The sequence below is a fragment of the Asterias rubens genome, unplaced genomic scaffold (genome assembly GCF_902459465.1).
Source record: "Asterias rubens unplaced genomic scaffold, eAstRub1.3, whole genome shotgun sequence".
Lineage (NCBI taxonomy): Eukaryota > Metazoa > Echinodermata > Asteroidea > Forcipulatida > Asteriidae > Asterias > Asterias rubens.
This window is the reverse complement of record NW_022985718.1, coordinates 98017-117039: the sequence shown is the minus strand read 5'-3', so window position 1 is coordinate 117039 and position 19023 is coordinate 98017. Positions and strand designations below refer to the sequence as shown.

General features: G+C 38.9%; 2 protein-coding genes across 3 annotated transcripts in view; one reads left to right on the top strand and one right to left on the bottom strand.

The window, feature by feature from the left end:
• The first annotated feature begins 8861 nt into the window (after positions 1 to 8861).
• LOC117306341 lies at positions 8862 to 12508 on the top strand. Its single transcript, XM_033790944.1, has 2 exons — positions 8862 to 9468; positions 11492 to 12508. The coding sequence occupies exons 1-2, from the start codon at positions 9142 to 9144 to the stop codon at positions 12506 to 12508; spliced, it is 1344 nt and encodes a 447-aa protein (XP_033646835.1). The 5' UTR covers positions 8862 to 9141.
• A 2395-nt stretch (positions 12509 to 14903) lies between these two features.
• Positions 14904 to 19023, bottom strand: part of LOC117306342 (calcium channel flower homolog) — an 88312-nt gene continuing 84192 nt past the window's right edge. For both annotated transcript variants that reach the window (XM_033790946.1, XM_033790945.1), the window contains one exon: positions 14904 to 16182. In XM_033790946.1, the coding sequence (XP_033646837.1) occupies positions 16083 to 16182 (100 nt within the window). In that variant the 3' untranslated portion in view covers positions 14904 to 16082. The remainder of the gene's footprint in view (positions 16183 to 19023) is intronic.

The window sequence follows — 19023 nt, the reverse complement described above, 5'->3', positions numbered from 1 at the left end:
GCATCGGCACACTCGGGTGGGGGATTCGCAAGAAGTAATCACGCTAATTCGTTGTTTCAGGGTGGCTCGAAAATTTAAAGGTTATTCTCCGGCCAGGTAAAAGGGAAGAGCGGCCATCTGGTTTTTCTAATCGTTAATACTGGAAATCGCGTTTTGACGGTGCAAATCGACCAAGTTGAGCATACTGAACAACTTTCCTGTGTGGAGTCATGCAAAACTCGCAAAACCTTGGGAATTACAACTTTTTGATGCAAAAGTGACGTCATAATTTGACCAAAAATCGTCGATTACCACCAAAATATAACAGTGACGGGGTTCAGATTTGCACCGGCACACTCGGGTGGGGTATCCGCAAGAATTAATCACGCTAGTTCGGCTTTTCGGGTGGCTCGAAAATTAAAACGTTTATTCCCCGGGCAGGGAAAAAGGAAGAGCGGCCATCTTGTTTTTCTAATAGTCAACACTCTGGAAATCGCAATTGGAAATCACGGTAAAAATCGACCAAGTTGAGCATCCTGAACAACTTTCCTGTGTGGAGGCATGCACAATTCGTAAAACTTTTGGAAGTACAACTTTTTGGTGCAAAAGTGACGTCATAATTTGACTAAAAATCGTCGATTACCGCCAAAGTAAAACTCTGACGTGGTTCACATTTGCATCGGCACACTCGGGTGGGGTATCCGCAAAAAGTAATCACGCTAATTCGGCGTTACAGGGTGGCTCGAAAATTAAAATGTTTATTCCCGGGCAGGGAAAAGGGAAGAGCGGCCATTTTGTTTTTCTAATAGTCAACTCTGGAAATCGCGTTTTGACGGTGCAAATCGACCTAGTTGAGCATCCTGAACAACTTTCCTGTGTGGAGTCATGCAAAACTCGCAAAACCTTGGGAATTACAACTTTTTGGTGCAAAAGTGACGTCATAATTTGACAAAAAATCGTCGATTACCGCCAAAGTAAAACATTGACGGGGTTCAAATTTGCACCGGCACACTCGGGTGAGGTATCCGCAAGAAGTAATCACGCTAATTCGGCTTTTCGTGGTGGCTCGAAAATTAAAATTTTCATTCCCGGGCAGGGAAAAGGGAAGAGCGGCCATTTTGTTTTTCTAATAGTCAACTCTGGAAATCGCGTTTTGACGGTGCAAATCGACCTAGTTGAGCATACTGAACAACTTTCCTGTGTGGAGTCATGCAAAACTCGCAAAACCTTGGGAATTACAACTTTTTGATGCAAAAGTGACGTCATAATTTGACCAAAAATCGTCGATTACCACCAAAATATAACAGTGACGGGGTTCAGATTTGCACCGGCACACTCGGGTGGGGTATCCGCAAGAATTAATCACGCTAGTTCGGCTTTTCGGGTGGCTCGAAAATTAAAACGTTTATTCCCCGGGCAGGGAAAAAGGAAGAGCGGCCATCTTGTTTTTCTAATAGTCAACACTCTGGAAATCGCAATTGGAAATCACGGTAAAAATCGACCAAGTTGAGCATCCTGAACAACTTTCCTGTGTGGAGGCATGCACAATTCGTAAAACTTTTGGAAGTACAACTTTTTGGTGCAAAAGTGACGTCATAATTTGACTAAAAATCGTCGATTACCGCCAAAGTAAAACTCTGACGTGGTTCACATTTGCATCGGCACACTCGGGTGGGGTTTCCGCAAAAAGTAATCACGCTAATTCGGCGTTACAGGGTGGCTCGAAAATTAAAATGTTTATTCCCGGGCAGGGAAAAGGGAAGAGCGGCCATTTTGTTTTTCTAATAGTCAACTCTGGAAATCGCGTTTTGACGGTGCAAATCGACCTAGTTGAGCATCCTGAACAACTTTCCTGTGTGGAGTCATGCAAAACTCGAAAAACCTTGGGAATTACAACTTTTTGGTGCAAAAGTGACGTCATAATTTGACAAAAAATCGTCGATTACCGCCAAAATATACCAGTGACGGGGTTCTTTGCACCGGCACACTCGGGTGGGGTATCCGCAAGAATTAATCACGCTAGTTCGGCTTTTCGGGTGGCTCGAAAATTAAAAAGTTTATTCCCCGGACAGGGAAAAGGGAAGAGCGGCCATCTTCTTTTTCTAATAGTCAACTCTGGAAATCGCGTTTATACGGTGCAAATCGACTAAGTTGAGTATCTTGAACAAGTTTCCTGTGTGGAGGCATGCACAATTCGCAAAACCTTTGGCAGTACAACTTTTTGGTGCAAAAGTGACGTCATAATTTGACCCAAAATCTGCGATTACTGCCAAAATATCAAGTCTTTGTCAAAGAGCCAATCAGACAATATAACACGATGAATTGGGAATCAGCAGTGGTATTTGGTTCCCTCCTTAACAAATCCATAGTCACCGATAGCCGCGGATAGGCTCGCAAGAGTCTCTGCATGGTCTCCCCCTCAAAAATAAACTCCGTTGCTAGCAGAGGAGATATCCGACTAAAAAGGCTTGCATGAAAGTAGTACCCTGTTTTAAAACAAATTCATAATCACAGCAATTAATTAATAGCCGGCAGAGTTATCTGACTGAAAAGGAAGAAGTTCTGGTAAACAGATAGTTAAAAAAAAACGTGTCAGTTGGTATTGACGGCTCGAAACACTTTAACGACAAATTAAATGTCTACTGAAAATAAATACATTTTATGATTGGTTGCTATAATATGTTGAATGTTGTGTCCAATAACGTTTAAACGATTTTAGAATCTCTAGACCCCATTCATCGTGATTTATCGAGCGTACGTCAAACGTCCAACGACGCATATAAAGTTGTCGAGCACCAATTAAAGCGAGTTTTCGGAACATGCTGTGCAACAGAAACCCAATGTACTGTTTTTACCACCGCTTTTGGGAAGTAGCGTCAGCCTAATTAATTTTTAGTTCATTCTCATATCAATTAATTGTCAGTAAATTTTCTGGTCAACATCCGCCCAGCGTGAATTTCCCTGATAGAACATCCAATTTTATATGTTATCATATCTCTGAGAACATCCAATTTTATATGTTATCATATCTCTGGAACCCTATACAAACTACATAGAAACTGTAATTTTATTGGTCTTTATTAACTACTCCTACTCCCTCTCATTTTTTCACTTTAAAAAAATAGTTGGCATGTTATTTTGAGGGTTTGTACGTCCAAATTGGTTATTTTGTATAAGGAAAACTCCTAAAAATGTACCCGATTCAGCCGCACATAAGGGCTCTTTTGTTAACAAAACCCGGCGACGGCCGATTGCTTTATAGTTCAAAACGGATTTGGCAAAATAAAATGTACATCATGAGTCCTGACCAAACTGCTTTCAGTTTTGAACTGCTCAGAACTTTGACCAATGGAATGTTCGTTTTCTGCTCCAAAACAGCCGTTGATGTTTCACAAAGTTCGTAACTCTGAAAACATACTATTCTTAAACGGTAATTTCATGTGCTCTTTTAAAGGTTTAACTGGCAAAACTTATATGAAAAGAATCAGTAATGTATTCACTTTCTTCTTGTGAACAATTTGTTCTAAGATAAGTGTCACATAAATTAGTTTACAAATTTGCAAGATACGTTTTGCATCATTGTTGAAAATGTTGCAATTTCTGCGTGTATACGTTCTGCAGTGTGTGTGGGGATGACATGTACTGTACCAACAATGGAACAGGGTTAAATGGAACCAATAAAGTTATTAGCAACAGTTGGTTGCTGTTTGATGCATTTAAAAAAATGCTGGAATATTAAGTAAGTGACTTATTTTGAATAAACACATTTGTTACAGACGCATGTATTTATGTTTCTCGTAAAGCCTTAATATTTTTTTATTTAACACGCGAAATTACCCGCCCCCTTCCCCCCTGTACAAAAATGGTATACACACGGTCTGTACCATTTAGAGGTGCATGCACCCTGCAAAACATCAATGAGTCACTCTGGAATGTTAATGGCAGTCCGAGGTCGCCACCCACTTTAAACCTTAAAGAAACACGTTGCCTTGGATCGGTCGAGTTGGTCTTTGAAAAGCGTTTGTAGCCGTTTGTTATAAAATGCATATGGTTAGAAAGATGTTGTAAAAGTAGAGAACAACGATTCACACAAAACATGCCTCGAAATTGCACGGTTTTTACTTTTACCTCGTCGACTATAAACACGGTCGGCCATTTATGGGAGTCAAATTTTTGACTCCCATAAATGGCCGACCGTGTTAGTTCGCAAAGTAAAAGGAAAACCACGCAATTTCGATGCAAATTTGTGTGGATCATTGTACTCTGCTTTTACAACATCTTTCCAATCATATGCATTTTTGTAGACCAACTCGTCCGATCCAAGGCAACATGTTCCTTTAAGAGATGGCTGTGTGTGCAGCCTATGGCTTCCCCCTTCGACCAACAGGTGGCCCATATCAAAACCAGACAACCACACTAAGGAGATATCGCCCGTGACTCCAGCCAATCATAAAAGAGTTCGGGTCAGGGTTTTGTAGACTTGCAACCCGACGTCTGAAACGACACAACCGTGTTGAATTCCACAAGGATACCATGCCATTGGCCCTTCTAATTTCAATCCAAGATGACGCGGGTTACGGCTTTAATAGTATAGATTATATAACACCCAAGCAGATCCTTGCCATTTGATTGGTTCGCACCATTGCACTCATAAACATTCATTATGTGTATAATATACTACTTCCTCTGTTTTATATCTAGTCTTGGCCCAAGACTATGGTGCTTGATTCTGGAAAGTGTACTACGCGCAGTTGTAAATCGCCAAAGCGCGCCCGCTACGGTATGATTTAGTTAACTTGCGAGCTTGAAATCTAGACTACACTAGTAGCTTGGTAGACTCTGGGCCCCTGTCTTTATCCGCAAGGATAAAGACAGGTACCAGCTATTCAGATCCAGTGATTCCATTGGGTATAATGATACCATTGGATAAATGCAGTGACTGAAAGCTACCGTAGCTGGGTTGTTTTGATTGGTCTGAGGTCACCTCGGTTGGCCAATCAAAACACAGATATGGAAAGCTTACTTGCGGTTGTCCGCACGTGTGTGTCCACGTGTGTGATGGTATATATATAGTACATGCATGGTGGATACGGTACTTGTTTTAATGTTGGTGAGAATTTGTGCGTATCTCTATGAGAGGTCAAAGGTCAAACCACACGCCGGTTTTGGCCGGTCTCTGTCGTTATTCACGAGCCTCGAAAAATGGCGTCAGACGTTCAGGCTAGTAGCTTGCCAGTGTAGTCTAGATTTCAAGCTCGCAAGTTAACTAAATCATACCATAGCGGGCGCTCTTTGGCGATTTACAACTGCGCGTAGTACCACTGCGTAGTACACATTCCAGAATCAAGCACCATAGGCTTGGGACAAGACTATTTTATATCTTACTTCCTCTGTTTTTATGGCACCAGTGCGTATTGTGAATGTCAATGCGACACGCTCCGTATACGGACAGTGCAAAAATTACAATCCAAACTTTTTGTGCGTGCATGCTGTTCGTCGCGAAATAACGTTCTTAAATTTTAAACTTTGCGCGCTGCACGTGAGACTGGCAGATAAATTTGTTATAACATTCGGCCTCATTGGATATGGGACGCAGAAGCGCTATATTTTCCGTATTCCACTCGTGCTTGTGTGATAACTTAAGGCCGGTTCATACTCGCTGCGACTGCGTGCACGCACCCGACAATTCGAAATTGGATTTAGCGTTCATACTCCTTCAAAATAAAAAATAAATACGCATTCAGTTTCCGTTCGCGCGTGGAAATGAACGCGCCAACTTCTGTTCTGATCATACATTGGTCCGGTGCAAGGATTTTTCATAAAATAAAATGCCTTCCGTCCAAATCTTTATCGCAAATTTTCCCAATTTCCTTCCATGAAGTCACTGTACTTTTTACATCTCGGTATTCTTTCAAGCTTGTGTTACACAGATTTGGAAAAAGAAGCACAGTTTTTATCTTTTCGTATCAGGTTCTTGCCATTATTCACTGAAATTGCGTCTATGCATTCGACAAAATGTCCCTAGGTAGGATTGGATATTTTTTCTCAACTTATTCTTGGTTTATAATTAGGCCGATGAAATCTTCTCTGAAATCTTCTTTGTAAATTGTAAAATCACGAACAAGCAAAAGGTCAAGCTACCCTGTAAGGATCTTGCAACACTGCAATCAATTGCTGAGTAACACAAGCAAAAGGTTGTTGTTATGTATACGTATTTAGGCAAGTGCCAATAAGGTGGCATTTGCTTGCAAGAAACAAGCTTTTGCTTAAAACTATAGCTTTTGCTTGCTATCAACTGCTTATTTTTATGTATGAAGATGTAAGCAAAAGCCTAGAAAAAAACAATTGCTACTTATATAGGATTCGAGGCATTGCATGGTGAGATATCAATATATATTTGGTTTGCGGTAACACCATGTGTGTGTCTACTTGCCAGGTAGAGTTTGCTCTTAGAGAACTGTCTTGCTTAATTCTACTACCGCGGAGTAGATTGTTCGGGTGTTCGGGAGACTTCTCAGTTCTGAAAAGAACTGTCCTGCTTATTAACTATTACCTGGGCGGAAGGTATAGAAAATTGGCTGTGCAAGTCTCGCGCATATTTGAACTTCCCTTTTACGTCGGGGAGATTTTGTTTCGTCCATTATTTTAGTTTAACGTAACTGATGACCATAATAATTACATATTTTGTTGAAAATGTAATACTAATTAACAACATATAAAAGGCTAGGACTACTACTTTAGCTTTATAGGATCGTAATTAACTGTACTACCGCGGAGTCAGTTCTTGAATTGGTCTCAACGTTTCGACTAGCTTGCTCTATAGTCATCGTCAGGAGACGGAAGAGATAATGGGTTATTTATGGGGGGTTCAGAGGATCCAGTGTGTCAATCAATGCTCTGATTGGTTGAGTGGTTGGCGTGCTCAGGGCTCCTTAGGGTTGCCCTTTGTGTGAGAAACCCCTTGGGTGTAGTTCTCGAGAGTAAGAATAAACTCTATCTGGCAAGTAGATACACAAATGGTGTTACCGCAAACCAAATATTGCTACTTGTTATGAATTCGGCCCAATGATCTAAAATATTAATTGCTTCATTTGAGACATTACTTTGTTACTCAGTGTTATAGGGTAGACCATATTTTAAATAGTTTGTCCATTTTACGTAAATATCCAAATCTATAAAACCCGTTTAGTTTCTTAGTAGATTGCTCCAAGATGAATTCTGTAATAATGAAAGTGTTCTGAAAGGGAAGGTGCTTGTTCATACATCTCACCGTGATTCGAGACGAACACATTTCAAATCGCTCAGATTGCTCTGAGATTATTTCTGTACTAAGAAATGTGGGGCTTCTGAAGCTACTGGTTGAATCTCAGCGTGATCGGAGACTAAAAATTCTTAAACCGCTCAGGTGGATTTGAGAATTATTCTGTAAGAACGTGCAAGGGTGTTTGAAGCAAGGGCAGATCCAGAGAGGGGGTGCAAATAAAGACACTAAGGAAATGGTGAAATAAAGATTGAATGATCAACACTTTATAGTGTGTCCACTTACTTTAAAAAGTCAGTGGACACTATTGGTAATTATTCAAAATAATTAGTAATTATTCAAAATAATTAATAGCATACAACCTTACTTGGTGGCGAGTAATGGGGAGAGGTTGACAGTATAAAATGGTGTGAGAATAGGCTTCCTCTGAAATGACGTAGTTTTCGAGAAAGAAGTAATTTTCCACGAGTTTGATTTCGATACCTCAGAATTAGAATTTGAGGTCACGAAATCAAGCATCTGAATGTACACAACTTGGTGTGACAATGGTGTTTTTTCTTTCATTATTATCTCGCAACTTAGACGACCAATTGAGCTCAAATGTTCACAGATTTGTTATTTTATGCATATGTTGAGATACACCAGGTGAGAAGACTGGTCTTTGACAATTACCAATAGTGTCCTGTGTATTTAAAACAATAAGTTAGGATTTGCATATCGTCAGCTGGGTATAATCTACAATCTGCATTTGCACTACTTATTTTAGATTCGGAAGCTAAAACGATTTTTCAGAACTTATACTAACCATTTATTAAAACTGTATTTGTAATAATATACCTGGAATTCCAATACACATTTACTTTTAAAAGTAATAGATAATAAGAGAATGTTATTATGCCTTATAACTATTCTTTCAAAATTATATGAAATAAGAACATAATTATAATGTTAATAATATTAACAACTATTTTTAAAGTCAACACAATTACTAAAGCATCAAAGATCCTCCCCACAAAGTACACCACACAAGACAACGTTGTACATCAATAACATACATCAGTGTTTTTTTTTTTTTTTTATGGAAAATAAAAACATATTATTCATAATTATTGAGGAACAGGGCAGTTTTAAAAGTATGAAATTAACACACACATTTTTCTTGTAAGATAATGTGAAGTTATTCACAACAGGAGTTAAGTTCGTTTAAAACTACTAAACACTGATTAATAGGTTTGTATCTGCTCTTGAAATGTTCACATTTTTAATTAGGACCATCAAGTTCACCAACATGCTTCCTTCATATTAAAATAACTAAAGGACTTGTTGCTGTGTATACCCAGGCAGCTTAAAATAACTAAAGGACTTGTTGCTGTGTATACCCAGGCAGCTTAAAATAACTAAAGGACTTGTTGCTGTGTATACCCAGGCAGCTTAAAATAACTAAAGGATTTGTTGCTGTACCCAGGCAGCTTAAAATAACTAAAGGATTTGTTGCTGTACCCAGGCAGCTTAAAATAACTATAGGACTTGTTGCTGTGTATACCCAGGCAGCTTAAAGCCATTGTACCCTTTCGGTAAACAGTATTGTCCAAGGCCCACACTTCGTGTATCACAACTTATATATAAATTTAGTTTCATTCGTTGGGATAGCATCAATGATGGGAGTGTGCCCCCCGTTCAATGCAAAGTGTTGGTTATGGTTCAAGGGAGCCACGCCTAGAATTGATGTAAACTCACCGAAGCATTAAAGCATTCGGATATATAAAGCTACGGTAGTGACCAGTGAGTTCTTTCAGGTCGTTCACTGCTGGTTACCCATATTGTTCGTGTTTTCCTTATATGAAGTTCCAGTTTTTCTCGCTGTTTGTATTTTTTCTCATTATACATTTTAGGCATGCCAAATGATGTGTGTTTCAGCTGCAGAATGCCTGGCCACTGGGCCCGGGAGTGTCCCTACGCAACAGGCCCCCCACTGTCACACCGAGTCCGATCCCGAGCTCAGACGGCTCTTCCCCTTGGATACAACACTTTCCACTCCAGAGGTGTGTCGGTTCCATGGCAAGCTCCCGCCTTTCATCGAACAGGGTACAACTTCCTACCAGCAATTGCGGGAACCACGCCCACAGGCTCATTCAAGCCCGCAGAGTCAATTGCAGCGCCATCAACGTCAGGCTCAAGCGTCTCTTAAGGTGGCAAGCCTGTCACATAAGTTTGCTGACGTGTTGGAGGTACGATGTGATTATCAGGATAGCAGTATTAAGAATTTAATTTCTGATAAAGTCAATGTGAAAGGCAGGTTACGAGCTCACTCACAATTTTGGTTTCATATAGGGGCATCATCCATGGTTTTGTCTGTTATCAATGAGGGTTACCGCATTCCTTTCATTACATCACCACCATCCATGTTTTTCAAAAATAACAAGTCGGCAATTAAGGAAGATTCCTTTGTGACGGAGACAATTTCAGAGTTATTAAGCTCTGGTAGAATAGAAGAAAAATTAAACCCTTCATTTGTTGTCAATCCCCTTTCTGTTGCATATCAGGCATCTGGTAAAAGAAGGTTGATTTTGGATTTGATTAACGTAAATGAGTATGTCCCAAAGATGCATTTTAAATTAGATGACTGGAAAGTAGGTCTTCAATTTCTTTCAAAGAATGCTTACTTGTTTTCATTTGATTTGAAATCAGGGTATCACCACATTGATATCTCTTCCGACTATCAGAAATACTTGGGTTTTTCTTGGATCATAAACAATGTTCGCAGATATTTTGAGTTTACTGTTCTTCCATTTGGGTTGTCTTCCGCACCATTATTATTCACCAAGATGATGAAACCACTCGTGACCCACTGGAGATCGTGTGGCATTCTCATTGCCCTGTACTTAGATGATGGTTTTGTGGTGGTACCTGCTTCATGTGATAATAACACAAATGATTTTCACATTGCAAGTAAAATCTCCCAACATGTAAAAGTTGATTTGATAAGATCTGGTTTAGTTTATAACATGGACAAATCTTGCTGGAATCCTGTTAACCAAATTGTTTGGCTTGGCATGCATTGGGACTCCGTAGAGGGCACTTTGCGAGTTTCCCAGAGGCGCGTTGATAAAATTCTGCGCACTATCAATGAGTTGACTTCTGCAGACGTTGTCACAATTCGCAAGCTACATTCTTTTGTAGGCCAGATCATATCTCTGGGCCCTGTTGTTGGTAATTTAACTAGACTATCCACTAGGAACTGCCAAGTGAAAATATCACAGGCTCATCATGAAGACGATATTATCAAACTTGATAATTTGTGCTTGTCAGAAATTGAATTTTGGAAGAGTAATGCTTCAAAAAGAAATGTGCGTTATCTATTTGTTTCCACCAGAGTGAACAAGATAGTATGTGGGGATGCAAGTGCAGTGGGATCTGGTGCTATACTATGTAATGATATCCATACAGCTCACAAAAATTGGACTGAAGTTGAGGCAAAAAGAAGTTCCACTTGGCGAGAATTGGATACAATATTATTTGCAATTTCATCATTCCTGCCAATAGTATCCAATTCACAACTCAAAATCTTCACAGATAGTCAGTCAGCAGCTCGTATAGTGGAAGTAGGAAGCATGAAGGTGGATTTACATAGTTTGGCAATTGATATTTTCAATATTTGTATTAATAACAATGTGCGTCTAGAAGTAGAATGGATACCAAGAACCATGAATGACAAAGCAGACTTTGTCAGTAGATTGATCGATTTAGATGATTGGATGATTTCAGACAAATTCTTCAGCATAATCAATGATACATGGGGTCCTTTCTCAGTTGACTGTTTTGCAAGTTATTATAATGCTAAAGTGTCCCGCTTCTTTTCCAGATTTTGGAATCCAAATACAGCCGGCGTAGATGCCTTAGCACAGGATTGGTCAAAAGAGAATTGTTTGTTAGTGCCCCCTGTACTTTTGATCCCTAGTGTTCTAAGACATTTGTACTTATGTAAAGGCAGAGGAGCCCTTGTTTTCCCCTGGTGGCCCTCCTCCCCCTTTTGGCCTTTGTTATGGTCTTGTTACAGAACATGGATTACGGGAATGATAACTCTTGAAGGTTCAGACATCTTAGAGTTGGGGAATAACAAGAATTCTTATTTGGGCTCAGATACGTTTACTAGTCCAGTATGTGCCATATATATTGATTGTACTGAGATTTGATTAAGTTACATGAGTTGATTATTTATTCTTAATTAATTTTCTCTTAATTGCTGTATAGGTCATTCGCAGTCAAGATTTTTGGTCAAGCTTTCCCAACAGTATAGACGCATTCAAGGAACAAATTTTTCAGGATATTTTGTTAGCCAAAGCAGAGAGTACTCTAAACAGTTATCTTTATAAATGCAGAGATTTTTTCGCTTGGTTGGTTGCTCATAAAATTCCTCTCCGATTCCCAGTTCAAGACACTGTTGTTGCTGCTTTTATCATCGATAAGAGTAATTTGTCGCAATCTGAAAGTTCAATAATTACGATTTCCGCTGCAATTAAATGGCTTCATTCTCTCCTGAATATCGAGTCAAACCCAGTAGATTCTCCACTACTGAAACAGATTGTAATCAGCCAAAGAAAATCACTGCATAAACCCCCAGAGCAGAAGGAACCTTTAACAATTGATCATGTGAGATCTATAGCTGATAAATTCGCTAATCAAGAAAGTAGTCTCATACAATTAAGGACGGCTTGTTATGTGACGTTAATGTTTTCTCTTCTGTTCAGACACGATGAGATGGCACAACTAAAAGCATGCCACATCACTGAATTAGAAAATCAAGCCGGGTTGAGAATTTTTATTCCCCGTTCTAAAACGGACATTTTTAGAGATGGCAACACTACTTTTTTGTCGTGCACACAGAATACTTACTGTCCAGTAACAATGTTACGTAGATATATGCATCAATGTGATATACAATGTGGCGAAGATGTGTATGTATTTACAGCCTTATCATTTCATTCGAGCACAAAATCTTACAAACCGGTAAAGCACAAACCTCTTAGTTATACCAGATGCAGGGAAATCTTTTTAGATGCAACGAAACAAATTGGCATAGAGCGTCCGCAGTCCTTTGGTTTACATAGCATGCGTTCTGGAGGCGCTACTCATTTGGCCAATAAGGGTATATCGGAAGAGTTAATCATGCAGCATGGTAGGTGGAAAACCCAACAAGCCAAAAACAGGTACATTAAGCGGGATATAGAAACTCGCTTGGCCTTATCGAGGTCTCTGTGCGAAAAGTAAAGGAGTTAGAATTGATTGGTCAAAAAAAAAAAAAAAAAAAAAAAAAAAAAAAAAAAAAAAAAAAAAATGTTCGGTGAAGAGAAATGGACTGAGGACAAAGTTCAGTAGAGCCTCAAGGGCCAAAGTTTCATGATTGGAACTTGAGAGAGGTGAATTCTTTGTTATTAATGAGTTTTTTGGCCGGACAGATAATCCGAAGAGCCGTAAGGGCTAAAATTCCTCGGTGGAATTATTGGTGATATTGAATTATGTAATTTCTTTTCAAATAGATTTTCAATTGAAATGTATCATGAAAAATTATGGATTATTAGTTTCATATTTAATGAGTTGTCAAAACAGTATTTTGCTTATAATTTAATCTGAATGTTTTTAAAGAAATAATATTATTGTTATAAATTACTCCAGGGTAATCGGCATCTGAATCCTGGCCCTCAAAGGGCATCTGAATCCTGGCCCTTATCCAAAGTTGTCATTAAAATAATTCAGAAATTGAATCATTTTGTCGTATAGTGTAATCATTGAGGCTGTTCTTAGAATGAAACTGTTTTTCATGCGGATGAGCGAAGCGAAGGAGCATGAAAAATAACAATCCTGTGGAAATTTAGGCTCAATCGGACATCGGAGTCGGGAGAAAATAACGGGAAAACCCACTCCTGGTTTCGCCCTATCATGACATGTGTTTATAACAAATGCGTAATTCTTGTTAACGAGAATTTATATTGTTTTACCGTTTTCTCAAAAAGTAAAGCATTTCATGGACTAATATTTCAAGAGAAGTCTTTCACCATTACCTTCTGTAAACCCTGTAAATTATTTGTAAATCTGTGAACTTTTTTTTTTTCTGTACCGAAAGGGTCCAATGGCTTTAAACGCAAATCGTATCTATAGCTAAATATTATTAGAAAAAAAACATGTCTATAACAAAATTTCAAAACACCCAAAATCTAATAAAACATACTTAATTATATACCACCCAAGCAGATCCTTGCCATTTGATTGGAGGATTTTCGTGATAGCAAATAAACGTACTATTTCACGCAAACAACGTGCATTTTTCAATCCATCCAATTGTTATTATATAACACCCAAGCAGATCCTTGACTCATGAACATATTCGCACCTTTGCATTCATAAACATTCATTATTTGTATACTATTGCACAGTGAAAAAAACATCACTGTAGTGTGCGCATTTCTTTGGTACTACAAGACATATACAACATTACAGCGTGTTTGGTCTAAAAATGGCTATACAGAACGCACAACACTGTTAAATCCAACAGGTAATTTCACAACTAACAATTGTAGGCCTATGCTTTGTTTGTTTTGAAAGTTGTATCTTCCAATCAAAATGACAAAGATCTACTTTGATGTTATAAAAAAAGAAAATAATGAAAGTTTTTCATTCCTGCAATAGTGAGAATATTTTCATTCGTTGAAAAAAGGAATGTTCCACTCAGCTCGGCTCCGACTCGTTGAATAGAACATTCCATCTTTCACCTTTCCAAATGTTCGCACCATTGCACTCATAAATAAAGGAATAAAAGGGTAGCGACTCGTTCTTTCACAGCCATTTAAAACAAGCAGGGTCGTTGCCGTGTGATAAAGGCCCAAGCCGAAGGCGAGGGCCTTTATCACACGGCATTGACCCTGCAAGATTTTAAACGGCCGTTAAAGAATGAGTCACTACTCTTTTATTCCCATTCATAAATGCCTTTTTGTTTAAAAGAAACTCTGTAAAACCTATCCATTTCCGACGTGCTTTAGCTCTGTATGTACGTGTACGATGTCCGTGTGTTGCATTGTTATGACTGAAACGCCTATTTCCAACAGTTTCCGGTTCCGTTCGTGCGCATGCGCATTAAGTCTTGGGGCTACACCTTCTTGTTTTCCTTTCAAACACAGCGCGGCCAACTCACCAACAGCGCCCGTAACAAGAAACGTCTTGCACAAAGACTAGCGCAGAGTATCCGCTCACAACCAGTTATAAACACTGGTCATTATCAAAGGTTTAAACACCCCCACGTGAAGTGCTCTCCACAAATAGGAATAGCAAAACTGTCAGAGGTATTAAAGAATCTTTATTCAAAACTACCTCGGACAGTTTCGATTGACTATAACCAGCTGGAGCTGTTTATAACCGGTTGTTTTTGGATACTAAACGCTAGTGTTGATGCACTACATTTCTCATTACGGGCGATGCGGGTGCTGTTGGTGAGTTGGCCGCGCTGGGTGTGAAAGGAAAACGAAAAATATCCGAAAAACTGTCTCGAATGCATATCCGAAAACGTGCGTACAAAAAAACACACTTACGTACAGAGCTCAAGGCAACGGAAACGGATAAGTTTTACAGAGTTTCTTACTTTATTACGCCTTCTAAAGCCATTGGACCCTTTCGGAACAGAAACAAAAAAAAGTTCACAGATTTACAAAAAACTTACAGAAGGTAGTGGTGAAAGACTTCTCTTGAAAGGGCGCACTTATGATACTTCTTGCACAAAATGCGACGGGACCGCAAGGAGAAACGTTTGAGTTTGTGTTTATTGAACGCTACGCAATGCTGTTTTGTCAACTTACAAAATGGCCGCGCAAACACACACTGTGTGATGCTGTTTTGTCAACTTGATTGCTTGGCGCATGCTGGGTCGCGTATATAGGCCAGTGCGCCCTCTAGTTCTTATCACTCTATGGTAGCAGTAGAACCTTTTGAGTTAACAGCATCTTCAGGTGCGAATCTATGACACAAGTGTTAGGGGGCAAATCTGTCAAAGAGTGAGCATGAGAGTGTGAAGCCTTTACGGCATGGACAAATTTTGCATTCTAGACAAAAGACACGGGGAACATTTGATATTGTGTCCCCCACCCTTCGAAAATGGGGTGGAGGAGGACTAGTCTCTTCCAATCTTTTAAAGGGAGGTGCAAATCTGTCAATGATGGAGTATGCATGTGAGAAGCCCGATTAAGGGCCCGTGAAAATTTTGCATTTTAGATGCTCCGTGATGCAATCTTGGGCCAATTTTTTTTTTGGGGGGGGACATTTGATATTGTGTCCTCCACCCTTCGAAAATGGAGTGGGGGTGGGGATCCCTTCCACTCTTTCAAGCGGAGATGCAAATCTGTCAACGATGGAGCATGTGTGTGAGAAGACTTTCCGGCGTGGGGTGCAGGCCTGATTAAGGGCCTGGGAAAATTTTGCATTTCAGATGCTCGATCTGTGATGCAATCTAGGGCTAATTTTGAGGGGGAGACATTTGATATAGTGTCCCCCACCATTCAAAAAGCTGTGTTATCATTTCCCCCCAGGATTAATGCCCATGGTGGGACACAGGGTTTCGCCTTACACAGTGCAAAACTTGGGAATGGATGGTGAGTCAAAACAATTTAAGAGAAAACATTATTTTTGTTAATATAGACTATTCTGAATGGCCCCTCAAGGACTATACAGTTTCTTTTGTGAGTGACAAACTCCATGTGTTTAGAACCACAAAATGACAAAATTATGTAACTTAAATTTGTGATTATAATTATTTTCTCCTACTTTCTGATCCACACATATTATGTAATTTCGTTTAGTTTTATGGTTTGGTTTTACTGAACCTATGTTCTTCTGCTTCTTCTTCAAGCTCCACATTGTCAAATCGCCGATGTGCTTGAGCTGCTCGCACACCATCCCCCCTAAAAACATGATAAAATAGAGAAATTAAAACACAAGTAGGACACAAACAGTTCTTCAATTAATGTGTTAGTGTAACAATTGTAATTTTGCATATTCTCTGGAAATAGAAGTCAGGCATACCTCATTGTTAGACAAGAGAATTGAACACAATTGTTATAGTGTATAAATCCATACACCGTACATCATCTATGCCCAGAGTACATGGCAAAACTATTCCTTCATTTCACAAACACCTGTTCCACTAGACAAAATAACAACTTTACTCTGAGAGTTCCTAAGGCCAAGAAAGAAAGCTTGTGCTCAAGCTTTGCTTTTTCCGGGGCCAAAATGTGGAATGATTAGCAGTTAGTCCGAGAATAATTGAGTGACACGTTTTGTCTGTTTTTAAAACTGAGCTTTTTCAATTCCTAATTGCTAAATTTATACTTTAATTTGTACTTCTTGACAGTTTTCCCATCTTTACAATTATTGTACATTCATCCAATTCACATTTTTATTTAAATTCCTAAATGTGTTAGTAAGGACCGGTCACTATTGTTTTTTAAAACCTTCCTTTTTATTGTGACAGTTTACTCTAGTAATTATTTTTACTCTTGTTTTTTGTTTATGTTGATTTAGGCTCACCCTGGGTAAATAAAGAATATAAAAATAAGGTTCGGTGGACTAAATCTTTCATTGACAATTAAACTACATTTTTGTTCTTTCCTACAGTATTTTCTCAATTAGAATGTCATGAAGAACACCATTTCCTAAGCCACTTCTTAATTGCTCTAACTTGCAAAAAACCTGGATTGGATATTCATCATGATCAAGTGTTCCCAAAACATCAATGTTCTGACTTTTATGGAACACATGGAGGGCATTTTTGACTTTCTGACATTCAGGAAATTCTAAATAAACCTAATTAAAAAACTAATGTTCCACTATCTGTGGTTTTTATCAGTAAGGTTCATCATTTGCAAAGTGAAGAGTCACTGTCATTTCCAGTGGTTACTCGTACTCATTATGATAAAGACTAATTATCACATCAGACTACACTGTACTTGGACTCCAGTACTATAGACGATGTGACCTATGTTTACCAAACCGCCCTCTGTTGAAAAAACACTGTATACGTTATGTTTCGCTGGGCAAAAAGACACGTATTCATGGTAAGATTGCATAAACTTTCTAGCTGGCTGCCAAAACACAAAGGTTTTGCCCAGCAGTATGCGCGCGAATCATGTTATTGTTTTGGTGTGACGTCAGAGGTCATATCGTCTATACACGAGTATCTGGTACTCAGCTGAAAGGTCTTCAATACAACACTGGTCATTTCAATACAACACTGGTCATTTCAATACAACACTGGTCATTTCATTACAACACTGGTCATTTCAATACAACACTGGTCATTTCACTCTACAAACGCTTATAAATCATCAAATAAATCATCATTATACCATTGCACCATATGGTTACACTGTCTATATTCACTATAGTTTGCAGCGATTAGGTTTGGACTACTATGCACAAGTTAGACACTTGGGGCTGTAACTACGAAAGGCATTTATCTTTATACTAGTGTAGTACATAGACGTGGATAAATCCAAGTTACACGCGTCTTCCTAAACACCTGAATTAAACAAGTCTTATGAAATATCTTAAATAGTTGCTTAGTTGTCCTTGTGTAACTAGGATAGGAGGAGGAACACGACGATAGGACAGTCTAAACTTATTGACCGAGGTCCCTATTGTTAAATACATTGTAATGTAGATAGAGGATTGCGCAACAACATGAACATTATGATAGGCATCAGTTTAGAGAAATCTTCAGGTCGTTATACTTCGATACTCTACATCCATGGCTGATTAAAAGCAACGCAGTGACAATTTCACTCCTGACGAAAGGATGGCTCTCGATGAGACCATGAGGGACTTAATTTCCATTATTGGTGACAATTGATGTGACACCAAAGCCAACCAGAAAAAAGGTGACGCCTGGAAAGCTATCACTTCAGAAATGTCCATCTCGTTTCCTGACCGTAAAAACCGATCTGCAAAGGACTACAAATAGTCAGAGTGAAAAAAAAAAAATTTTGTTCGAAATTGTGGATTGGTGGGTCAAGGAAATAACTGCAAATCGAAAATCATTTGTTACCAAAAGGAAAAAAAGAAAACAAAATCGATATAAAAAATAAATAAATAAAAAATACCCAGCTGGCCAAGATCGTCAATTTAATTCCTGATTAAACTACAAAGTTGTTTGTTTGTTGGTTGTTTGCTTGTTTGTTTGTTTGTTTGTTGGGGTGTTTGTTTGTTTGTTTGTTTGTTTGTTTGTTTAAACCATCAGGAAAAGCCATTAACAAGGTGATGTTCTTCATACTCTTCTAAGGGTTTCACCTTGTCCCTAAAACTCTTGGTGGACGATTTTCTTGTTCGTCATCCTCCTCTTGTGCAATTAAGAAGATTTGGAGCCCATCCATCCTGTCCACCTTTATACCTTTCTGTGTACATATCTGGCTTCTAAATGGCTCAGAATACTCACTAAACAACCCCCGTACCATGTTTAAGAATTGCTATTGTTTGTTATAAACACATGTTTAACTCTAATGGTCTTTTAAACGCAGCTAACTAAAAGCAAGCTTTGTATTACCTGTTCGAAGTTAGACACGAGGTTTATCCAGTGACATCTAAGTTATACGCATCTAATGGGTTAAACGGCTTTCGTAGTTACGGCTCTTGATATTTAAATTTGAAGAGGAATGTGCAGTGACTACAGTCAATCCGTTCTAACATTACTGGTGCTGTTATCCCAGAGATATAATCTGTGAAGAAAACATTAAAGCAAATAGCTACAT

Excerpts from the sequence above, each read along its gene's own strand:
- LOC117306341 (XM_033790944.1), top strand. The coding sequence starts at position 9,142 with ATGATGTGTGTTTCAGCTGCAGAATGCCTGGCCACTGGGCCCGGGAGT. Across the intron at positions 9,469-11,491 it reads AGTTTGCTGACGTGTTGGAG|GTCATTCGCAGTCAAGATTT; the intron begins GTACGATGTGAT and ends ATTGCTGTATAG.